The following is a 26,074-nucleotide window of genomic DNA, read 5'->3' as shown; positions in this document are numbered from 1 at the left end:
AGAGAGAGTGTAAAACATATAAGATCCCTTAAAATAACTCAATAAGCTTGAAGTCATTATTAAGTGACAATAACATTGAAATGGAAATAACATTGTAAAAAAATCAAAGGGAAAGTAAAGAGATACGTGCTGCTTTAAGAACATCCTTCTTCTCACAACCTGAATTCATAAAGCTCATGTTTTAAAATATGAAATTACTCTGTGCTTAACAAAGAGTTCTGCTGTAAAGTAACTTTAAAAAGCATTTCCCAGTAGGAAATAACAGTAGATTTGGAATCAAAGCTTGAGTACAAATCCCTTGTCAACCCCTTGAGAGAGTCATTTAACTGTGTGAACCATGAACTAACTAAGATTCTACTGTATTACTTGCATATGGAGATAATTAACATCTATCCCATCCCAAAGCTGCTGGGCCAAAGCAGGTATCAAACTGCTTATGTCATAAAATGCTAAATAATCTGAAGTCATGTGATTATTCAAGAAAAGGAGTGGAATCCAATTTTTTAGAAACACATCTATCACATGACAGAAATGCGATGACAAGTTACTTAGACTCCAGAAGAGGTTTGTGGGAGATTTTAGAGGAAATTGCATAATTGACATTATGGTGCCCTAAGCATGCAGTGAAGATGACAAAAGGGAAAAGAGCTGCAAAGTACACAAATGGAGTGTTTGGTATGCTATAGAGCTCCTGGGCTCTCCTTCACAATCCCAACCTTCCAAGCTGATGATTCTCACATGGCATCTGGCCTATTGGTAAAAGATGAATGATTTACCTTTCTTAATACTGCTTTTCACCACAACCAAAGAAAAGGGCCCAAATCGTGACAAAATTAAGATCTGTGCTTAATTTAAAGTATCCTGGCCGAGGCGGGTGGATCACTTGAGGTCAGGAGTTCAAAACCAGCCTGGCCAACATGATGAAACCCCAACTCTATTAAAAATAAAAAAAAAATTAGCCAGCTGTGCTGGCGGATGTCTGTAATCCCAGCTACTTGGGAGGCTGAGACAGGAGAATTGCTTGAACTGAGGAGGCGGAGGCTGCAGTGAGCCGAGATCACACCACTGCACTCCAGCCTGGGTGGACAGAGCCAGGCTCTGTCTCAAAAAAAAAAAAAAGTAATCCTTATAAAGTGATCCTTTTAAAGCCAATCTATGAACTTCTCAAGGCCAAAAACAAGGGAACATGCAAGGACCAAGACTGTGCTCTCACAATGTATACATTTCCATACTTTATGTAGCCAAACAGCTCCACAGCCAGACTGGGTATTATGTTACAAATAATACATACATACCTATGCCACAACTATTATTTACTCTGAACAACAAGCTGGACACCTGTATGTTTCCAACTTTCTCTCTTTAATAAAAAATAGGTGAATAAATTAACAGGGACTTTTCTGCTTCCTGACCAATTCACAGTGCAGCCTACTCTTCTACTAGATGAAGACTAAAAATAATCTTGTGCAGCCTTTCTTTCCACTCCATCATCTAGTTTTTATTAAACAACATATGCAAAATGTTCACACCAGATTTTTTTTAAAGCAGACACCATGTTAAACTGCATATCCCTCTCACTTGACAAAATTTTTTACTTTTCAAAATTCTTAAATTGAAAAATGTAGGAATTAAGCGAAAAATGCCCATCAAACGAAAGGAGCTTCCCTGAACTTCCCAATGGAATCAGGGGGTGGGGTGTCCTGGTGTCAACTGTCTCGAGTGCCACTGTCCTCCTCATGTTGCCCCACTGCCCCACTTCCCTCACGGCATATACTTCCTGCTGAATGTGGACATCCAGCTGGTGACTAACAACGAGCAGAATTTGGCCAGGTCCCCTATGCTGTACCCTGATATGCTAAGTTCAACATGTACTTATTGACTCAACAAACTGTAAGGAGGACTCATTATAGGCAAGATAGTGGAGTACTTAAAAAAGGACCATGACACAGCTGGTGTTCTCTAGGAGCTCACACTCTGGTTTAAACAACAATACAAGTTCCTAAGAACCCCAATTAAAAGCTCTCACCAAAGCAGCCACTGGGAATCTTATCACTGTCGTGAGACATGAGGAATTATCTATTGTGCATTGCTGTCCATTCCATGGACTTGGCCTTAGCATCACATGCTAGCTCCTCCCAACCAAGGTCACAGTATCGTATGTGGGCTTATTCAGGCAAAGCCATCTAGAAAATGACCTTCCTAGTTCATTAAGGTGAAGAAAAAGGTGAAAAAGTTGCAAGTTCACTAGCAATTTGCTGAGTAGCTATAGTGCCCAACTCTGGGGGTGCTACTTCCACAGAAACTGTATTGGCAGTTTGAGGCTGGTAAAAAGGTTAGGCAAACTTCTAAAGACAGAGATTGCTACCTCTGGAGAGAAACAATATGTGAGGCCAACAAGACTGCCATAACCTTGAGTACTGTATTAATTTGTGGCCTTTATCATAGGTACCTGGGGCACATCAGAGATCTTGACAGACAACCAATCAGAACTTTCCTAATCCTGTGTGACTACAGAACTGAATGACTTCTTGTAATTTTTCATTTCCCCATATTTGACAAATGAACTTGCACAACATAGATTTCCAACTCGAAAATGTGGTGATTCAGTGGCTTTTCACTGTTTACTTATTTATTTATAAGTACTGGCAACAACACAAGGAACCAATGATTTGAGCTCAGCCAATACTGTTATGTTCACTAGTACTGTCAATATTTATCCTAGGCCGGGTGTGATGGCTCACGCCTGTAATCCCAGCATTTGGGGAGGCTGAGGCGGGCGGATCACAAGGTCAGGAATTTGAGACCAGCCTGGCCAACATGGTAAAACCCCATCTCTACTAAAAAGAAATACAAAAATTAGCCGGACATGGTGGTGTGCACCTGTAATCCCAGCTACTCGGGAGGCTGGGGCAGGAGAATTGCTTGAACCAGGGAGGCGGAGGTGGAAGTGAGCCGAGATCGTGCCACTGTACTCCAGCCTGGGTGACAGAGCAAGACTCCGTCTCAAAAAAAAAAAAAAAAAAAAAAAATTTACCCAACAAGAGCTTTTATGTTTTTCCCTTGAAATATATGATGATATATTTTTAGTTTGAGTAGCATATTTTTAGGGGTAGAACATAAGCTAACTTAAACTTTTCCCCATTGGGTAGGTCAGGCATGGTGGCTCATGCCTGTAAGCTGAGCACTTTGGGAGGCTAAGGTGGGAGGATTGCTTGAGCCCAGGAGTTTGAGACCAGCCTGGGAAACATGGTGAGACCCCAACTTTACAAAACATAAAAAAATTAGCCAGGTGTGGTGGCATGCACCTGTAGTCCCAATTACTCAGGAGGCTGAGGTAGGAGGATCACTTGATCCCAGGAAGTTGAGGCTGCAGTGAGCTATGATCATGCCACTGCACTCTAGCTTGGGCAACAGAGTGACACCCTGTCTCTACTACTACTACTACTACTAATAATAATTTTTGCCACATTGAATTCTCACATACTAATTTTCCATTTTCTCCTCTTACTGTCTCCCTCTAATTCTCAAGCCAATACCTTAGCACCAAAGAGAATTAAAATTGAGAAAGTTATGATTCTACAGAGGCAAAAGAGCAAGGGAATTATCCTTTGAAAAACTTAAAAAAATTAATCTTCTGATTCTGATAGGATTGGATATGTAATTTCGACTGTATTTGCTAAACTCTTTTTTTTCTCCTTGGATACCAGTTTTTGAGAATAGGAGACTAGGGTTTTGGAAGCCACTACTCTAAAATAGCATCTGAACTCTTCCTAGGATCTGATTGGCAAAGCAAATAGTTAACAGCTGTGCTGACCTTTTGCTACTAAAATAGTTACTGGTGTGAAATAATATTACCTTATGATGGAAATGGGAGGAAATTAAGACAGAAGAAGGAATGGACGGATAGAAGATGAAGGGTATGGGAAAACAAGAGAAAACTATGTAGAAGGGGAATGAGAAAAATTCTATAGCAGAGGGAGAAACAAAAAAGTTTTCTGAACACATGGCCATCCTATTAGGTTAATATAAAAGTAACTCTGGGCTCTTTGTGAATAAGCATGCTTCAACACAGATTTTAATTTTGCATAGACCACGTCTATGTGATGCCATGCCCTGTTCCCTCTTGACTCTCTTTAGCTTGCTGGTGCCTCAAGGATCCTCTGCTTTTTATTTTTTCCCTTCCTCTTCTTTTTTGACTGCTCTGTTCCCTTAATAATTGATGTTCAGGTTATAAGTACCCATGATTATTAGCTATCCTCTTAAGAAATATCCCTTATACATTTTGGGTTCTATGGCCTTTTAAAAACATCTTAATAATTAACTGGATATTTTTAATTTTAAGCTTTCTTTCTCCCTTTGTTCAGCTTTCAAAACGAAAATTCTCTTTTCTAAAACTGCCTCCTATTCCCTAGCCTTTGTTTTTCCTTCTAAGAACACTGATTTCTTCTGCTTCTTTTCCAATTTGCTAATGTAAGTTTCTAAGATTCAAATACAGAATGGAAAGTACAACACTTACCACATTAATAGGAGGTCTTTTGAAGTAAAATGGTAGTTTCTCTGTTACAGTTATGCAGACTAAATCCACATCTAAATGTGTGCAAGCAATCTGTAAAGAGGAAAAAAACAGGTAAGGCCAAAAGGAAAATTGGCACAAGTAAGAATGGGAGATAGGGTCAAACTCGATATAAAGTATGGTTCACTCCATAGGTGTTTTGATGGTTCTGTGTTGAAATACATCTGACCTTTTACAAAGTCAACTGTTTTGCTACTCTTTTAGGTTTGGTTTAAATGGTTTAACTGTAATCCAGCAAAAGCGGAATATGTCCACAGACTTTCTCAAAAGATAGGGCCCGGAGACTCTCTAACTCATATGGTCTTCTACATAAGGATGGGTTGCAGAGCGAGGCTCAGTTTCTGGAAGGTTACTTCAGACTGTCCCAGAAAGAAGAAACTGACTAGTCTAAAACCCAAGGAAAAAATAAGCCAAATGGAATGTATGCATGGTCCATTTATCCCACACACTATTTATTGAGCAACTCTATGCCAAGAATTGTCCCAGGGCTGTGGCTCCTATCAAGTCTACTGAGTAGCTAAAGAAATATGAACACAGCACCTCATGACATTTGTTCAAATACTAATAGAAGGAATCTACATAAATAGTTAAAGCAGAGCTACTACAAAGCAAATGATAATGAATGCATTTTCTCAACTTTTAATTTCCCTTTCCGTTGTTTTAATTTTTGCTATGACTTGTTGAGTAATACTCTGCATTTTCTTCTCAAAGAGATTTGAAACTGTTTATGAAAACCACATACAAGATAAAATAAACAGATAAGAAAATCAGGATAAATGGAAAATCAGGGAAGAAAAATAAAGCTGGGAAAAGGTTACTAGTGTAGAGGGCAAGCCAGAAGACACTGCTGGAAGAAACATACCTGGCTCTGATTTTGCCATTATTTGATTTATAGTGATAAAAATATTTGGCTGTTATGTATTACATTAAAAACAAAGCTTACTGACAATGCTAGTGTGTATAGGCTTGACAGACAAATTCAAACTTCCAGGATGGCTACGCTGACAAACAACATCAGTGGCATGTACCAGGGGAAAGGGCAGAGTAAGGAAGAGTGGAGAAAATGACCTATAGGATTGGTGCCAACCTTCAGCAATGACAGGAATACTGTATCTTGCCCTTTTTCTTCAGAATCCCCACTTCAGTCACTCCTACTCCAACCCCAGGGCTTTAGGAAGTAGAGATCAGAGGCTGGCTAGCTTTAAGACAGTCATAGTAACTTAGTAAGCCTGGGAAGCAATGTTGTTTTGGCAGAAATACTTGGCTCATAAAGAATCTGCCCCATCCCAACTGCCACAGCTGTCCAACTCATAAAAGAGTCACTGAAAATTTAATAAGAGTGGATGAAGAAAAGCTCTGAATGATAGCTGAAACAAATTCAGCTCTGTTCACCATTTTTTATCTATCATACTGGCAAAGATAAAAAAGTTTGGTACTACCTTGCTGACATGAGAATGAATGAACAGGCACTCAAAAGGTCTTTAAATCAGTATAAGGTCTTGAAAAGCATTTTAGCAATGGCTACCAAAATTTTAAATGCACACACCAACAATTCTACTTATAGGTATGTAGTAGGTGTAAGTGGAGTCTCCTATAGAGAAGTCTCTATAAGTGCAGAGACTCTAAAAATATATTACGTAGCTATATACCCTACAAAGGCTCAGGGGACATTAGTACAATGACAGTCATTGCAATACCAATCATGAAAGACTAGACACAATTAAACATCCCTCAATTTTACTTCAATTATGATCCCTTTATATGATGGACTATGCCAACTCATTAAAGGAAATGACGTACATCTCTAATGGATATTATGGAACAACCTCTAAGAAACTGTCAGGTAAAAGAAGTATGGTGTTAGGTAGGAAGGAAAGAGGAAGGGAGAAAGGGGAGAACAAAGGAAAAAAAGACGAGGTAAATAATATTTCTAAAAAGATACACAAAAACTATTACTAGTGGTTGCTTCTGGAAAAAATGGGGAAGGAATTTTAGGTGGAAGTAAGGCATACTTTTCAGTACCTTTGTACTGTTTAAATTAATCATTGTGAATGTAAATTATTTCTTCAGTTTAAAAAGGTGATTAATTCTTTAAAAGCCTGTTAAACATTCTCCCCAGAATAAAGCTAAATTAGGTTACTTTTTACTCACATATTGTTCCTTTCTTCCCTTCTCCTACATAAGAGTGGCCAATTAAACAATGGCTCTATGTTGGTTTAAGTACGTGCAAATACATGCATTATAATAAACTTTTAGTTACAAGGGACAGCTCCACATGGCTCCCTCTGACACTTCAACCTTAGAATGCCCCAAACTGAATTATTTTGTTATTTAGTTTTCTATTAACCAAAATGTTCAATCAATACTTTTAGATAACCACAAAATAAAAGTTAATGTTTACACTACAATGAAACGCTTTCTATATCATTTTAGAAGATTAAATTATGCCCAATAGAGCCTTGGGGTTAAGAATCTTATAATGGTTTTCTCTGAAAACTAGTAGGTTACATAATAATTCACATCAGTTGTCCATACCAATTTTTTTTGGCCAGAGACTCCTATGACAATTTAAAGAAAACGTATCCCCATAAAAATGCACAAATATATACACATCTTTGCCTCTATGGCACAAAAGGAAAAGGACTGTAGGGGTTCATATTCCTCCCTGAATCCCTTTCAAAGGTATCAGTTTGATAAATTGTGAAGAGACAATCAGGCTTACCAAGGAAAAAGAGAGATGCCCATCAACAGTGGCGCTCAACTTTAATGTGTATAAAATTCCCCTAAAGAATGTATCAAAAATGGAGACAACCAGGCCCTACCTCCATTGATTCATTAAGTATGGCCTAATGATCTGCATTTTAATAAATATCCCAGGTAATTCTAAAGCCAGTGGAGCCAGACCATACTGCAAGTAACACCAGGACACTCCCTTCCTCAAGACACTACAACAGTCCTCTGCAAAGGAAAGGCATGAATTTCAGGAGCAGGAAGAAAATAAAACTTTTATTTCCATTTACTTTTATTTTTTAAAAATAGAGACAGGGTCTCACTATGTTGCCCAGGCTGGTCTTGAACTCCTGGCCTCAAGTGGTCATCCTGCCTCGGCCTCCCAAAGTGCTGGAATTACAGGCACAAGGCACTGGATCCAGCCTCCATTTACTTTTTTTTTTGAGACGGAGTCTCGCTCTGTCATCCAGGTTGCAGTGCTGTGGCGCAATCTCGGCTCACTGCAAGCTCCGTCTTCCGGGTTCACACCATTTTCCTGCCTCAGCCTCCGGAGTAGCTGGGACTACAGGTGCCCGCCACCACGCCTGGCTAATTTTTTGAATTTTTAGTGGAGTCGGGGTTTCACCATGTTAGCCAGGATGGCCTCTCGTGATCTGCCTGCCTCGGCCTCCCAAAGTGCTAGGATTACAGGCGTGAGCCATCATGCCTGGCCCATTTAATTTTTAATTCACTATCTTAAGATCTGTTTTGTGTGTATGTAGTTTTTATAAGGCACACTGGTATAATGAGAGATGCAAATAATTTATAAGAAACATATATGTATTTGGAAGCAGGCTCAAAAATTTTTTAAACTGATAGGGTGCACAATCAAAGCAGGTTAGAGACCACTGGACTAAATAACCTGAATTCTCCTCAACCTGCTCAGCTGCTTTAAATCCTAAATGGGAATAATTAATTGGTCCAGAAGCTCCAGAAGCTTCTATGCAACTCTCTCTCTGTGTCATATTCCACAGCTGTCCCCCATCCCAAGGAGCCCTAACCAATGGACCCCCTCAAAATCTTTAATCTCTGCCTTATCTCCTTAAGTAGCTATGGAGAGGGAGTTTCTATGAGACATCTTCCGGATACTCTGAGTAGAAAATATAATGGTATATTATGTCCCATGGAAATGATGCTATTTAAGATGGTTCGATTTTATACTACTATTGACATAAACATGTGTCTGTGTGTGTGTGTATGCTTGATGACTCATCTTGGAGACCTAACTTAGTTTTAGAATACCATACCTACAGAGATAGATACCTGTTAGAATTCTAGATAATCAACTTACAAACAAAATAAATAAAATCACTTGTAGAATGTAACTTAAGACACAAACTGCTTGCATTTGACCTGATTCCAAACCATGATATACCTATAAAAGCTTTAAAAGAAAGATGTCTTTTAAAATTGATTTCCTATAGAAAACAAGGAGAACTCTAATTTCAATTTAATCTTAAGGAATGGGTAATATTTGGATAGAGAAGAGGAAGATGTTCCAATTTTTAAAACTGCGTTTTCATATAACTTTTTGAGTATATGTGTAAAGTCAATACTTTGTGCTTCTTCCGTCTTCCAAAGTATTTTTGACAGGCCCATCTACTATCATCAAGCATGTGTTCACCAAATTCAAACTTTAAGTCTGAGAAAAACAGTAAGATAAACAAGTAAAACTATTATATGAAATTACAACATAGTCTAAAACCCAAAGTCCTATCTTTAGAACAAACTTGCTGGGAGATTTAGAGCAAATCACTCAGCCTGAATCTCAGTTTTCTCCATTATAGAATGAGGATAGTAATAAATATCTGTCCCAATTATCCTACAGGATTGTTGTAAAAGTTAAAGGAAATAAATATGTAAATGTTTTTGAAAGGTTTTACAAATGTATACCTTCTTTTGTTTCTCTAATCATCAGTAAAGGGATATGGAAATGTAAGTTGCATGATCTTCAAAATTAATCCAGAAATCAAATGTACAACAAAATACTTGGTACATCCGCAACTTTTATTCTAAATCACAACTGAGTTGCTATTATTTAATAAGCAAACTAAGTTGCTGTTGGTTGTTTAACAAATTTGGAAATGCCCATGGTCTTCCTTATATTAAACACTAGTGGTTTCGGCACTGAATTATACTTTCTTACAGAACATGAAAAAAAAGATACCCAGAATCAACCCCAAATCTACTGGACCAAAGTCTCCAGTGGTGAATGCTGAATGTGCCTGATTTTAAAAAGTTCTACAGGTGTCTTTTATGACTAAAAATCACTTGCTTCTACTTACCCCTTTAACTAAAACAAAATTCTTGAGAATATCTATAATTGCATTAAAAATTTTTTTTTTTGAGACAGTCTTACTCTGTTGCCCAGGCTGGAGTGCAGTGGCGCAGTCTCAGCTCACTGTAACCTCTGCCTCCTGGGTTCAAGCAATTCTCGTGCCTCAGCCTCCCGAGTAGCTGTGAGCGTGCCACCACACCTGGATAATTTTTGTATTTTTAGTAGGGATGGGGTTTCACCATATTGGCCAGGCTGGTCTTGAACTCCTGACCTCAAGTGATCCACCTGCCTCGGCCTCCCAAAGTGCTAGGATTACAGGCATGAGCCACTGTGCCCGGCCTACGATTGCATTTTTTAAAGGAAGTAACAACAACAACAAAAAGAGTAGGCACTCATAAATAATTTGTGCTGTTTCTCTCTGTTAATATAAATAATTAAGAATTGATAGTATGTCTTGAAAACTATTAATGTTTATCGCACACATTAGCATCCTTAGTCAACAGCTCCATCTACTGGATACATCTAGGAAAAACATCTTTCTGCAATTTTAGAACGAATTTTGCTTAAAAAAAAACTGATGTAACATTAAAACCTCAAAGACCAGGCTGGTCTGAAGGTAGTCAGTTATCTTAATTGACTGTTCACAGTCAGTTATCTTAATTGACTATTCACAATCAGTTACAGGTTGAATTTCTTGTTCTACTCTTTCCCCTTTTCTTAATAGGACACTTGACTAGTCTTAAAAAAAAAAATTAAAGAGTAGTACCTTTGGTGGTTATATTTTTGGCAGATGTACATTTTAGTGAACCTAGAAAAAGGCAACTTTCAGAAGTTTCTAAAAGTAGCTATACCTCATTTTATACTTTTGGCAGATGGACACTTTAGTGAACCTAGATAAAGATAACTTTTGAACTTTCTAAAAGTAGCTATACCTCATTTTACACAGTAAAATGCATTACAGTTGTTTTTTCCTTACTGTAATCATTTAAAATGCCCAGGGTGTTCTGTCTCAAGGTGACAAACAAGCATACACGTTAAGCTCCTTTCCCTTCTGCAAAGGCAATGAAATGGCAATTTTACAAGTACAAAAGAAATTCAATTCATAAAGGCTCTCAAGATAAGAAGAGGGATTATACTAGCAAATGGCTGATTTTGAAGAATTTCTGAAAGACTAAAAGCTGAGACAATCATGCTGGCATATGGGCTATACCACAGAGCATGCAAAGGAGGAAGCCGAAACAGAGGTAGAAACTTTTATGCTACAATAGAACCTTGCTCCTTTCCCTCCCAAGGAGCAGCAAATGGTAAGAAGGGCAGAAACTGAAGTGATTTTAGAGCTAGAAAGAGATGGATCAACACTTAGCTAAGAGAAGTTTTGAATGAATGAATGAAGCAGAGATAAAGAAACAGAAGTAAACGGGCTCTTTCAAACTGAGCCTATCAAAGGTTAGCAGGATGAAAAAAACAAAACAAAACAAAAAAAACACAAATACCAGTTATATATACCCTTATGGGGTTCTAGAAACTCCAAGTATAAATAACAAATCCTAAAAGTTTCCAGATGAGTCAAAACAGGTCATCTACAAAGTCAGAACATCAGACTTCTTATATAACATATATATACTACTTTCTTTTACTTATCTGTTACTCACATGAAAAAGCTTTTCTGTCTTTGGAAAAACTGCAACAACATCATAGAGCCGGGCCCTTGAAGAAGTTGCTCTCTAGGAATACAAAAAGAATGTTATCATACAACAACAAAATCCATACACATGAAATTCTGTCTAGTGATTGACTCACACTTATATTTCAATCATGGAACACTTCTAATATACTATTGACATTTCTGCTTTGCTTTGTATGTTGGCAGAAAAGACATAAGCACATGAGAATTTAGATACAAATATCCATCTCACCAATCATTCTTCTTCCTTCCTACATTTGTTATACTTTAACCATGTACCAAACATTGTGTTTGAGATGTAAAAATCAAATTAGGCTAGGTATGATGGCTTATGCCTGTAAACCCAGCACTTTGGGAGGCCGACGTGGGAGGACTGCCTGAGCCCAGGAGTTTGAGACTAGCCTGGGAAACATTGTGAGACTCCATCACTGCAAAAAAATTTAAAAATTAGCTGGGTGTGGTGGTACACACATATGTCCCAGACACTTGAGGGGCCTGAAGCAGAAGGGTCTCTTGAGTCCCATAGGTTGAGGCTGCAGTGAGCCGCGTTCATGCCACTGCACTCAAGCCTGGATAACAAAGTGAGACCTCATCTCAAAAAAAAAAAAAAAAAATGAAGAAGAAGAAAGAAAATATCATCTCAAACCTAAATTGTGTGAGTCTGTATATGAAAAGACTAGAAAAAAATACATTTATACACAAACATACGATCTCTGAATTATGGAATAAAGTGTGGTATTTCTTCTCTGCTTGTTGGCATCTTCTAAAATTTTGCAATCTCTTATTTTGTAAAAAGAAAAAGTATAATAAGAGTTAGGAGGGTATAAGAGAAGCAGCAGGTGCTGTGCTTGAGCAGGTAAGAGGGCCTGCTAGGCAGACTTGTGCTGAGGCAGGGCAGGGTCCAGGTCTTAGAAATAGCCAGGATCTGGGATTTGCTCTCCTTTACCTGCCCACTCCCACTTGTGAAGAAGACAAAAAGGAACCACCAAGATGTTCATGGTAACAAGAGTAAATGAAAGTCTTTACAACCTATCAAAAGTCAGCTCCATTTATGTCTACCCGGGCCTAAGGAACCAGAATGCTGCCTTGCAGGTGTATAAGACACCAAAAGTTGGCTTTTCACAATTTCTTTAGCAATAGTAACTGTTATAAAGGGGGTCTTTCCTTAATTACTTGTATTATATGATGGAGATGTCCATCCCAGCTAAAGATGAAACAGTTCACCTTCTCAGGGAATCTCACTTTCTCTCTCCCCTGATAGTAGGCACACCCAAACCTCTCTCATTTAAGAAACAAAATCTCTTTATGCAGCAGATTCTTATCCACTAACCACCCTACGCCTCCCATTCTCCTATGGAGTCAAATTTCTTAAGCAAAGTCAGCAGCACAGTCTGCATTTTTTCACATCCCTATTATATCAATTGAAATGGTTTTTGCTAAGGCAGCCAAGGACTGTCACATCAATAAATCTGACAGACTTTTTTTTTTTTTGCCTGTCTGCTTGACTACACAGGTATACTGACCCTGCTGACCTTTCATTCCTCCTTTTCTGTTTTCCCTTTGCTTGCTGTCCTTCTACTTCTAGGGTAGTCCCTTCTCAGTCTCCAATCCTAGCTCATCCTCTTTCATACCATTAAATAGTGAAGTTCCTTAGGACTCTGTACTAAACCTCTTCTTCCCACAATGCACTTTGGCCAGGGAGTCTCATCCATTCCCGTGATTTCAATTACTCCTGCAGGTGACCACTTCCAAAGCACCATCTTTAATTGGGATCACTCTTCTGAAGGCCACATCTTTTTTTTTTTTTTTTTTTTTTGAAATGAAGTCTGGCTCTGTTGCGCAGGCTAGAGTACACTGGTGTGATCTCACTGCAATCTCTGCCTCTCTGGCTCAAGTGATTCTCCTGCCTCAGACTCTTGAGTAGCTGGGATTACAGGTGCCCGCCAGCACGCCCTGCTAATTTTTGGATTTTTAGTAGAGATGGGGTTTCACCACTTTCACCAGGCTGGTCTTGAACTCCTGACCTCAAGTGATCTGCCTGCCTAGGCCTCCCAAAATGTTGGGATTACAGGCATGAGCCACTGTGCACATCTTTTTTGACGGGCTCTTTTGAAACTCTCACAGTAACTCATCAGGATGCCCCCAAACCTGCTTGTTTGTATGGTCCGTCTCAGGAAATGGTACACCATTACCTACCTGGCTGCTCAGGCCACCTAGGGAGTAATCATCCTATACCCAATTAACCAATAAATCCCATCAATTCTCCCTCCTGGATGCCTCTTAAGTACCCTCCTTAACTCCCTCTAATCCATTCTCTGTAATTCAAACCTCATTTCACTCCCTTAGTTAAAACCTTCAAGGGCTTCCAACTGCTCTTGGAATCCTCACCCAAATTTATATCTTTAACCTTATGCCATGTAACTGGCTCGCTAGGCTTAGCCCTATTGTTTTGTTTCACTTCCCAGAAAATACCATGTTTTCCTTAGCTTCAGGACCTATGCATAATCCATCCTATCTGGGAACATTAGCTCCCTGCTTGTCACCTATTTAACATTTACTGACTCTTCTGTCTCCCAGCTTGAATATCAACTTACTCAGGTTACATACTCCCAGAGCATCCTTTATTTACCACTTCCCTACCTTGGAACATTCCTTACATTTGTAATTATTATTTGTTCAGTGCTTGTCTTGCCAATTAAACTTTAAGCTTTATAAGTTCAAGGATTGTGCTATTATTCATGGCAATACCCCCCAGCACCCACCTTAAATCTGGTGCACGTGAGTTCAATGAATAACAGTTGCCAAGGGATTCTTTAATTGTGGTATCACTACACATGTGCCATGAGTAAGTAGAACAGACATATTACACTGTGTGAATTCTGAGGACAAGGAGAGCAAGCAGGTGTCACGGTTTGGGGAGGGCGAGGGAAAATGTAAAATGGGGAAGACAAAATGCAACATTGTTCAACATTAATCAATACAACTCACAAAGCCAAAAGGAGAGAAGAAAAATAATTAACTTACCAAAACATTGCAGTGAGATGGATCCGAGACAATAATTGTTAATCTAGTTAAAATTTTAATTGGTCTTGATTTTCCCTATTTAAAAAAGACATGATGTCAAAAAAGCACAAAAGACAATAATTGATTTTCCTTTTTACCAGTGGAAAGTATTCATTAAAAGGTACTGGCTGTAAGGGATAGTGAAGATCAATAAAACCCAGTCCTTGTTCTCTAGGAATTTACAATACAGCCACAGAAAGAGATGTATGTATCTTAAACTACATAATGAGATAATTTAAAAATTGTAGGACTTCAGAAAAGAAGATCATCAAAGCAATACTGAATTGATAGTAAAAGAATGTTTCCTGAAGAGCTGAGCCTTGAGGAAAACGTTAAGACTGGTACTCAGAGTAAGGTGCAGCTCAAGCTAGAGAATAGCACAATAATTAGGTACCTTTTAACTGAATAAATAGATATTATGCTTTGTAAACAACAAAACACCTACCTGTACAATTGGCAAAGTTGTGAAGAGTTCAGAAACAGCTACTGGTTTTTCAATTTCCTACAACAAACGATAAATAGTTACTGCAGATTGTATCCATTAATAGCACAAGGCATAATGGAAAAATTACGAGGCGTTCTCAGAAAAAAATATGCATTTTTTTTAAAAAGAAAGCAAGGTGATTTCTGGTATTCAAAAAAACTTTTAAAAATTATTTTTAAAAAGAAAGCTAAATAGAGAAGCAACTGTAAACATCAGTGAATAGGAAGAATGAAAACTAATTTTTAGACTGAAATAATCTACAGGATACAGTTGTTAGCCTAAAGAGAAATATACATACTTATTAGTAATGTTTAAGAGAGAAAGTAGTTAATAAGCCCATGACAATAGAATAAAAAGGACTAAATATTTTGATTACAGTCCAGCCAATAACAATGCACTTTTTGAACAGTGAAAGTAACTTAATTTCAAATCACCTTTAAGAATCCTGAACACTATGTCATATTACCTCACAAAAATCATCATTGTATAAATATGCATCAGCTCGACTGTTTCTATATAAAATAGAAAAGTAATAGTGCACAAAGGGGTGCATTTAAGAAATATTCTAATCTGTAGCTTCCAAATTACCAATACAGAATTACAAATACTTATTTATGAACTTATTAACTTTAGAAATATTATTTTACCTGTTTCTTTTCCTTAAAGTCAACGATATGATTGATAGCAACAACTGAATAGCCAACTGAAAAAGAAAAATTGAACACTTTTGTTAAATATAACAACCTCTCCTTCCTGTAACACAGGTCCATCCTGAGTCTAGATGTCAAGAGTAGGAGGCCATTTGAGGAGTGGTTATGAATGGGAACTCTAGTATCAGTCTGCCTGATTTAAAGTTTATGCACTACCACTTACAAGTTACTTAACATGAAGTTTCAGGTTCCTCATCTGTCAAATGGTGAAAATAACAACACTTACTTCATACACCTGTCATGAAATTTAAATGAAATAATACACATGAGGTGTTTGAGAACAGTGCCTGGCACACAGGTCTTTGTTTAACCATTATGAATTATTATTAAAATAATACTAAAGACTCTTAACTTTGTGCTTCTCCTTTTCAAATGTCATTCTCTTTCATGACCCTGTATTCATTTTTATCCCATCAAGTTCCTACTTTATCACTGTCACTTTTATTCCCGTTCATTTCTTTTGCTTTTTATCCTTCTACTTCCTTCAGAGACTCCTTTCCTAAGGAGAAATGGAGTGATAACTCCCTCACACCACTGCCCGCTTCCCATTTTAAGCTGCACACCATCGACAGACTGGGCGCTCCTTGAGGTCAAGGGCTTGCTTTATTATCCTCATCAGTTAGCACTGTTCTGGACATTTGGGCTACCAAAAAAAAATCTAAATCATGACTCCCATCTTTAATTTTTAAAAATACCAATGGGGATGAAAGGATATTAATATTAAAATACATATCAATGCCAAACTCTCAACAGTTTGTCCAACTTCCTTCTTCCCTTCCTCCCTCAAATATTTACTGAGCATCCATTACTTGACAAGCCCTAAACTGGTGTTGAGCATACAGGATAAATAATATAATCCTTCTCCACAAGAAATTTACAGCCTAGTCTGTTGGAGGACGAAGGCAAATAAGGCAATTAAGCAAGTCATTGTATATAAATACATGTTTTTTATAAGTAAGGATTCTATGGAAGTACATAGCACAATGAAACCTGGTGTAGGGGTCACAAAAGGCTCCCTGAAGAAAGTTACCCTTAAAAACAAAAAAATCACAAGTATGCCTGTACCTTGGGCTTCATCTTGCACCCAGTTAGTCAAATCAACCAGCCACATCTCCTCCCTATTCTTCTTTACCACACTCCCAAATCTGCTCTAAACTTCCTTGTTATACCCATTTAGGATATCCTTTTGGCTACTAAACAATGTCCCTACCGTTCTACAGAAATGTCAACTAGGATCTGTTTCTCCACAAAACTTTTTCCTAGACTACTCCTCATCTGGCAGCTTAGGAGTACTTACTTCCCCAATCAGGCTTTAGGGTATTTTAATTTACACAGTATATTTCTGAAGCTTATTATTGGTTTCTTGTATCACATCAGAAACTGAGAACCAGGGCTCTGTCTTTCCTATTCTTTGCAAATGTCCACTATGTAGTTCCAGACTCATCAAATAGCAGAGCAGTCCTTTGTCTTTGACTTGCAAGTTGAGGCAACTTTATATGCCATGAATTCCATTTAATTTATAAACAAATAACCCCTAACAATGTACATATATTACCACACCTCTTTCAAGTGTATTTTAAACAAGGGGAAATTCTCTAAAGAAATCATTATTAACTTTTCTTTTTTGTATTAATTTTTTTAATGTGTTCAGTTTATTCCACAAGCATTAACTGAGTAACTGCCATGTACTGGTGCCTGCAGAGTGAACGTGTTAAGCACAGTATATAAAAGGATAAGACATGGCAATTCTCTTAGGAAGCTCATGATTTATTCAAAAATGGGTTGGCATCAGGAAAAGCCTCATTGAGGAGGTAATAATTGCGAGAAACTACACCTAGGAAAACTTATTTTACAGGACCAAAGACCATTAGCGCTAAATGGCCCAGATCATCAAGTCTACTTTCGTCTTCGTGCTGATGAGCAAAGTACCACAGAGATAACGTTCATTTAGTGGCAGCAGTGGAAAGGGACAGTCATTTCGCCATGGATACTTCATAAAGAGAACAATAAAAAAGTGGTGTGATTCACTTTGCCAAGAAGTGGTTGTCATTTCTAGCACCACCTCTGAACAGTATCAGTAATCAGAACTCACAATGAGCTGAAAACTGTCTCTGAGGAGCCGATGTTACTACACGAACCTCTTGATTCTTTTTAATCTCTCTATTCCCACACTTTACAGTCTACGGAATACAGAACCCATGACTAACTCCAATAGTTAAAACAGGTTCTCGTCTCTCAAGGCTTTCGCTTCCCTTCGATTTGGGCCCTGCTATCCTCCTCCTCCACCTCCACTCCGCTGTGTATGTCCTCTGCCCCCACCTACCCTCTCTCTGTCTAGATAGTATTGTTCCAACATTCCCACGTCCTCCTCCTTCTCCGAGCCTCCACGGCGCTTCCTGTCCGTGCCCCAAATTCCAGTATTTGTTTAGACACTGTCGTGAGAGTCAGGAAGGGCTGATAGTAACTTAGAAGCTTAGAAGATTGTACCCTTGGAGTCCAGCTCCGGCTTCTGTCACCTATCAGCTGTAGGCCCCTACGCAAATCCCTCGCCCTCGTTAGGCCTCAGTTCCCTCATTGCAGGAAAGTAGCTGAACCAGATAACAACCCCCAGAACCTTCGAGTTTCCCGCGCTAGGAATCAGACCAACACCTCGGCGGGCATCAGCCTCCAGGGACATCCCAGAGACTCTGGGAGACCTGACCGAGACCCATCAGGAAATAGTTACTCCGGAGTGTGGCCCGATGGTCTGGGTGGCATGAGGTTGGCCAGGCGCGAAGCCAGGGCAACTCACGGTGAGCGGCTGTCTCCACAAGTCCGCGCAGAGCCTTCAGGTCAGAACCCGCTCGCAGGTCCAAATCTGCAAACACCGCCATGCTGAAGTCCCATGACCGTCCGCGCGCGCCAGTCTGCGCAGCCGCTGAGCCCGCCCCTCAGGCATGCTGGGAGCTGTAGTTAACCTGCGCGGTCCGTCTCTACCTCCAGTTGACTAGGGATTCGGAGAAACTTACTTGCTTTGCTTTCATCTACCACCAGAATTTGTGTGTTGAAATCAACAGCTTCATTTCAATCTCTCTTTGTCTTCTTCTGAACGACAATGTTTGGTTCCCCCTGGAGGGGTTCCAATTCCCAACTATTCAATACTCCTATAAAATAGTGTAGAAATGAATTCATTCAAAATGCACGCACACGGTATCTACTTAGCGCTGCTCATGCATCAGAGAATTCTGCTAATGGGTGAAAACGCTATTTAAAGAGTCTTAAAGAACATGTTTTCCTTTCCTTTCCCTAGAGTCCATTCCGTTGTTTACAATGGACTTACCGGGAAGAAGGCGTTTGTGTGTGACGGACTCTAGGACTTCAAAAGAGAACTACCCCAAGACGAGGGTCTTTTTACCCAATCAGAACTGTTGATGTCAAAGCCCGCTATTCTCTGTTGCAGTCAACATCTTCAACCACAAGATGGCGGCACTCGCTCTAGGACGAGCGGTTAGAGCCAACATTGATTTAGCCAAAGACACGTTTGAAAAGGGAGGTGCAAAATTGAGATGTTTTACACTTTTCCAGCGGAGAAATACAAGGTGACGCATATCCCACATATCTGATGTTTCCACTTTTTTCCGACTTAGTGTAAATGATCTATTGAGGATAATAATCAATTATACTACAAAAGTGTGACTATAGTTTACATCAGTGCTCTCAAACTACCTGTGATGAAGGATCAGTTTCTCCCTCCTTTTCCTCTACCCCCAAACTCTTCGCGAACCAGGATGTGGTCCTTTATGCATTACCAGTAAGCAGCCTGGCCTCATGGGAATCACAAATTTGACACAACACTCGAACTGCCCTATACCTGGCTGAATAGAATCTGCTGATCAGGAGCTTGGATTATCAGGACAATGCCAAAGTACTGTAAACTTTCTAAACATCTTCACTTTTTGTTTGTTTGTTTGTTTTATTAACGTGCGCACAGCAACAACAATCACAGAATTAGAGGCTCGGTCATTTGACCTAGGGAGTGTCCTGGTTGGTGGCCTGCTGAGTTTTCGTTTCGTTTTGTTTTGTTTTTAGAGAAAGTATCTCGTTATTGACCAGGATGGACTCTAACGCAAGCAATCCTCTCTCCTAGCTGTGATTACAGGAGCCCACCCACATGCTCCACCCATCAATTTCTCTATTTACTGATCACAAACAGTTCACAGATAGTCTCTCGTCTATGGACCACACCTTAACTAGTACTCCTTTATGCGATTTTCTTGTCGGTCTTAGAAGGGAGGAAGGATCTGTTCCATGCAGTAGTATGCAATTCTCTTCTTGGTTAACTTTTGTAAAGAAGAGATATTTTGCCTTTTCCAGTACTTGATATTTCCTAAGTAGGAGTAGAAGAGAATATTACTTCTGCAAATAGAATAAGGTCATATGAAGCAAACCCTTTGTTTTTCATGAGAATATCTAGTGTTAATTTTGCAGGGTCACACAGGCATCATCACCTATGACCATAACAATCTAGATTGGTCACAAATATGACCAATGTGTGGTGAAGGTGAATAAGGTGATAGTTCAATTATTTTTTCATTTTTAGTTGACACATTGTAATTATACATATTTATAGGGTACAATTTCATGTTCTGATACATGTATATGTTGTATAATGAACAAATCAAGGTAATTAGCATATTCATCACCTCATGCATTTTTGGTGATAACATTAAAAAAAACTCTTCTAGCTGTTTCGTGATATATAAACAATACCTTACTGTTAACCATAGTCACCTTGTGTGCAATACAACATCAGAACTTATTCCTCCTATCTAACTTTGTACCTGTTGACCAACCTCTCCGCATCCTCCTCCCTCAATCCCTCCCTCAATACCAATCAGTTGGCTATAGGTGCATGCATTTATTTTTGGTCTCTCTATTCTGTTACATTATTGGTCTATGTGTCTGTTTTTCTGCCAGTACCATGCTGTTTTGGGTACTATAGCTTTGTAGCATATTTTTAAGTCAGGCTTTGTGATATCTCCAGCTTTGCTCTTTTTGCTCAGGACTGCTCTTGCTGTTTGAGGACTTTTGTGGTTCCACACAAACTTCAGGATTTTAAAAAATATTTCTGTGAGGAATGTCATTGGTATTTTCATAGGGATTGCATGGAATCTGTAGATTGTTCTGGATAGTATGTCTACTTCAACAATATTATTTCAGTTCATGAACATGGGATATCTTTCCACTTATTTGTGTCATCTTTATTTCCTTAATTTTTTTATTGTAGAGATCTTTCACTTTCTTGGTTAAGTTTATTCCTAGGTATCTTTTTTGTAGCTATTGTAAATGGAATTGTTTTCTTGATTTTTTTAGATAGTTCCCTATTAGCATACAGAATGCTACTGTTTTTTTGTATGTCAATTTTGTATCCTGCAACTTCACTGAATTTACTTGCTAGTTTTAAATGGTGGAGTTTTTTGGGGGAGCCTTTAGGGTTTTCCATGTATAAGATCATGTTGTCTGCAAACAGTAATGATTTGAGTTCCTCCTTTCCAATGTGGATGTCTTTTATTTCTTTTTCTTGCCTAACTGCTGTGGCTAGGAGACTGTTTAATTATCTGATGCTAGTATGAGACTAAAGTGGGCTTCTTTGAAAGTCACAGAACTTTTGCTGTGGACTGTACCATATAAACTTCTTTTCTTCTCTGCACCCTAAGCCTGGGTGAAGAGGAAGAGAAAAGGTAAGAAAGAATAGGAATAGATAACAATCAGTATTTTGCACTATACTGAGGGCCAGCGAATTTGCTAAGTACTTATGTATGTATCTTATTTTCAAAGCAGCTGTGTGTTAAATGCTGTTTTTTATTTTTGTTTTATTACTGTTTTCAGATCTAGACTTGCAGAAGTACTGTTTTTTACTTTTTGTTATTTTGTTTTTAAAATCAATATCCATTTTTTATATCTGAGAAAACTAAGGCATTATTAGTGGTAGAACTACATGTGGATGGAGGCAATTTGTTTCAGTTCTTGCCTAGTGTACTGCTTCCTGAGCAAAGCAAGCAGAGACTAGAGTTGTTTGGGAGGGAGGAGGAGAAGAAGAGAAAAGAAGAGAAGGGAGACCAGAGAGGAGAGAAGGAGAGTGGAGGAAAGGAGAAGTAGCAAGGGAGAAGGAAGGAAAGGAAAGAAGTGGAAGAGGGGAGAGAGAAGTGGGGAGAAGAAAAAGACAAGACAGAATAGGGGAGATGAACAGGGAAGAGGGGTCAGAAGTTGGCCTGAAGGGATGGCTGTGGCAACAAGTATCTGCACCTTGAAGAAGACCATAGAAATTTCTGACTGGAAGATAATAGTACTGTTTAAGACTGGGAGCAGTGGCTCACACCTGTAATCCCAGCACTTTGGGAGGCTGAGGCAGGAGAATCACTTGAAGCCAATTCACGACTAGCGTGGGCAACAAAGTGAGACCCTGTCTCTACAAAAAATAAATTATCCAGAAGTGGTGGCACACACCTGTAGTCTGAATTACTGGGGAGGCTGAGGTGGGAGGATCCCTTGAGCCCAGGAGTTCCATGTTATTATACAATGAGCTATGGATTGCACCACCGCACCCTGGTGTGGGTGACAGAATGAGACCTGTCTCTTAAAAATCCTAGCTACTTGGGAGGCTGAGGCAGTAGAATTTCTTGAACCTGGGAGGCAGAGGTTGCAGTGAGCAGAGATTGCACCATTACACTCCAGCCTGGGCAACAAGAGTGAAACTCCGTCTCAAAAAAAAAAAAAAGTACTGTATAATTATGATAAGCATTTTACATCAGTTATCTGATTTGATCCTTACAATAGCCAATGAGAGAGATATTGTTATTCCCATTATATCAAGGAGAAGTCCTGGGCTCAGATAGGATGGCTCTTGAGTCATTTCTTCTTCTGCGGGAAGCCTAGAAAAAGAGGATGGTTTTTCACATCCAATGCAATCACTGGGCCCTTCTCATCCTCCCAGAAGAGCTCTCTTTTTTGGGCTGTGTGTGGGCTTGGGTGTGTGCTTGATTAGTCTTTGGCCTTATCCTACGTTTATTCCATTCACCCCTCCTGAGTGAACTGAAAAATGCTCCACCCAACCCCTGTCCTCTTGCAGCTTAAGGCCGAGGGGGAGCCAGGCAAGAAAACCATATTATAAAATGATTTAGCCAGATGTATTGGGAGCACAAAGCAGAGATTTATCTCCCAGATTGAGGGGGAAGTTTGGGAGATCTGAAGGGAAAAAATGGCAGTTTCCTTGAGGGAGTAATGCTTGAATTAAATTTTGACACATGGAAGTGGAAGAGGAACATACATGAGGCAGAGATCTAGGGTGTTGAGGGTATATCCAGAGCTGGCACAAAGTAGGTGGTACTCAGCCAAAAGTAACTGATTGAATAAATGAACTCATGGCCTCTTGTTTGACTTTGTTCCCATATGAACACAATTGTAGCACTGTTGGATGTATTATTTAATCACCTGGCCAGAAATTCACTGAACTGTGCACATGGTGTACTAGTATGATACACCAGCAACTGAAACAGAACCATCCTCTGTGTCCCACATGATGGAACACTTATAGGAGCTCTTGGGGAGACTAAAAGAAGATGCCTTAACTCCAGGCTGATATTACAGTTGCCCTATTCATCACATATCTGGAAGTTTGTGCAGTGAACCATCTGCCCAGCCTTTCCCAGAAGCCCCCATAAAGCAGACCAGAGGGGTTAATTGCTAAACCTAGAACTCTAGTGGCACTCCATAGGACATCACCAATCCAGGGAGCTGCTCACAGCTCACAGTGATTCCTTCCTCATCTTCTTACCTTCCCCCAGAAACTCTTGTTACTGACCTGATATCATAAAAATTTGTCCACTTTCTGTGCTGGGGTAATCTGCCCCTGCTTGCAATATTAGTTTTCTTTTGAAGTGCAGGTAAATGAAAGTGAAATTTTTTTACACTCATGTTTCTATTAAAAATTGGAAAATGAGACAGATATAGGCTTGTATTTACAAAAACTTGCATAAGAACATGCTTGATTGTGAAAATAAAGAGTAGTCCTACATCTTTAAGATGTAAAGTGTGCCTGATTTTTAAAAAAAAATACAATTTAAGGAGCCATTATGAAAGAAATCAAAGGAAGAATTATGACTGGTATAGGGAAAAGATGCATGATGATAGACTTAAATGTAAAGAAGAGGACTGAAATTTCAACAGGATTTTTGAAAAACAAATAGAATAAATAATGGTATTAGGATTCTCCAGAGAAAAAGAATCAACGTGTTTGTGTGTGTGTGTAGAGTGACAGCGAGAGAGAGATTTATTTTAAGGAATTAGCTCAAGTGATTATGGAGGCTGACAAGTCCTAAGATCTGCAGTTAGCAAGCTGGAGATCCAGGGCAGCTGATGGTGTCGTTCCAGTCTGAGTCTAAAGGCCCGAGAACCAGGATTGCTGACGGTGTAGTTCCAGGTAGGCTGGCTCAAGAAAGAGCTAACATTTCAATTTGAGTCCAAAGGCAGGGAAAAGCTGATGTTCCAGATCAAAGGCAGTCAGGCAAAAGGAATCTTCCCTTTCTCAGGGGACAGTCAGCTTTCTGTTCAGGCCTTCAACTGATTGGATGAGGCCCACCCACATTAGGGAGGGCAATCTGCTTTTCTCAGTCTACCTATTCAAATGTCAATCTCCTTCAGAAACATGCTCACAGACACACCCAGAATAATGTTTGACCAAATATCTGTGCACCCCATGGCCCAGTCAAGTTGAAACATAAAATTAACTTTCACAGTGATGCTGTCTAGAAATGCTTACATATTAAGTGAAAACAAAATTGCTCAGGCAACAAAAACTTTGTATCAAAGGCAAGTTTAAAAAGAAAGTTTACTGGAGGCAAAAGAAAGCACAAGTCCTAAACAGAAACTAACATTTACAAATGTAATATCTGTAGCTTTTACTGCTCAGTATGTTGTAAATATGGCTTAGAGCTTGCAAGACAAGTTATATGAAAAAACCTAAGTTATTTCTGGCATTTTTTCGTTGCAGCTGATAAGTGTATAGAAACCTAAAAGCTATTTGTGTTGGAGAGTATTTTGAAATGACTAAAAATTTTTTTTGGAAACGATGCTTCAAAAAGGCACATTAGGAAGTAGCTTATTTTTGTGTATGGAGAAGAGGTTTTTTTTTTTTTTTTTTTTTTTTTAGAATTTTAAAGTACACTTTTCAGAATTGGTAACCATGGCTACGGATGGGACTCCAGTAGGGGTCAGTGTTACCATCAGACTTATGAAATATAAGCACGATGTGACAAGATTTTGTCAAGACACAGAATTTAAGCCAATTTATTGTACCATTAACAAGAAACCACTTTGAGCTCTAAATTTAAAAGCCATACCAATAATAGCTAAGGCATTAACCATGGCCCACACAGTTCATGCTCCAAATAGCTATAGTGGATGTTGAGAACTCAATTTTGAGCTGCTGAAAGAAATTTACTTATTAATGTCATCAAGGTTAAAATATCCATCTTGGCTCACCAGTGATGGCTGAATCAAAGATTTGGTTCTTGTGGTTGATGATATAACCCCTGCCCCTTAAAAAAATCATATAAACAGATTTATTCATATATAACAAAATTATATCTTTGGGAAACTCATCTGGGTAGGAATGATCTAGCCCATTTTTTGCACTGAAACTGGTTTCCAGATATGAAAATTATGGACTAACCCTTTATCGCAGCACCAAATTGTGAAGTCGAAGACTATGATCCAAAAAAGACACTCTGATTTAAACCCTTAGACTTGATGATAATATTGCTTAATTTGCCTTTTTCAATTGCTACTGCTGGTGCGAATAAAAATTACAAAAGGAAGTTTTTGAACAGCAGTGCATTGTATTGAGAACTTAAAATGATAATATTGGAACACTAGAATTTTACAAATATCTTGCCAGTAGTTAGTCTAAATTGGAGATTAGTAAACTATGGTCCATGGGTGAAATCCGGTCTGCCACCTGTTTTTGTATGCCTCGCAAGCTAACAATCATTTTTAGATTTTTAAGTATTTGAAAAAACATTTAAATGTGTTATTGAACAATTAGTGTCAGTCAACAACTTATTTTAGAAAAATAATGTGACCCTTCTTGCGCAGAGTAAAACTCATACCTACCTTGCATGGCACACAGGTTTCTTTGTGATCTTCCCCAAAGGTCTACCCTTGCCATTTTCCACAGCTATGGCAAGTCTTCCATGTGTTTATGGACCCTGTCAGCGTTGCATTCTCCTTTCCTCAGTCTTCTAATGAACTTTCTACTCGAGCTGATATGTTAGCTCTGTGAATTTTTTGGTCTTTCCAAGCAGGGCTAATACCTCTTTCCTCTGGGCTCTCATACCTTTGGTTCATACCTATATTAGGAGACTTTCACATTGTACTGTAATTATTTACTCGTCTGTCTCTTCTACCAATGAACATCTGCAGAGCAGAGAACCTGCCTTATTTATTGACCCCAGCACTTAGCACAGTGCCTATTAAT

General features: G+C 38.9%; 1 protein-coding gene across 7 annotated transcripts in view; it reads right to left on the bottom strand.

Moving 5' to 3' along the window:
• Positions 1-22,453, bottom strand: part of RPP30 (ribonuclease P/MRP subunit p30) — a 44,321-nt gene extending 21,868 nt beyond the window's left edge. For 5 of the 7 annotated variants that reach the window (XR_008620002.3, XR_008620001.2, XR_008620003.2 and 2 more), the window contains exons 1-6: positions 18,353-22,450; positions 15,499-15,554; positions 14,813-14,869; positions 14,329-14,403; positions 11,273-11,344; positions 4,517-4,606 (exon numbers count right to left, since the gene is read on the bottom strand). Coding sequence is in view for 3 of the 7 variants with exons in the window: in XM_055093124.2 (XP_054949099.1) it covers positions 4,517-4,606; positions 11,273-11,344; positions 14,329-14,403; positions 14,813-14,869; positions 15,499-15,554; positions 18,353-18,434 (432 nt within the window). In the remaining 4 variants the exon portion in view is untranslated. Of the gene's footprint in view, positions 1-4,516; positions 4,607-11,272; positions 11,345-14,328; positions 14,404-14,812; positions 14,870-15,498; positions 15,555-18,352 lie in introns of all 7 variants that reach the window. The other 2 variants (XM_008950681.4, XM_014346574.4) reach the window with 2 other exon arrangements.
• Positions 22,454-26,074: the final 3,621 nt, after the last annotated feature.

Source organism: Pan paniscus, chromosome 8, assembly GCF_029289425.2.
Source record: "Pan paniscus chromosome 8, NHGRI_mPanPan1-v2.0_pri, whole genome shotgun sequence".
In the NCBI taxonomy this organism is placed as follows: domain Eukaryota; kingdom Metazoa; phylum Chordata; class Mammalia; order Primates; family Hominidae; genus Pan; species Pan paniscus.
The sequence above is the reverse complement of the archived record's forward strand: the minus strand, read 5'-3'. Positions and strand labels throughout refer to the sequence as shown.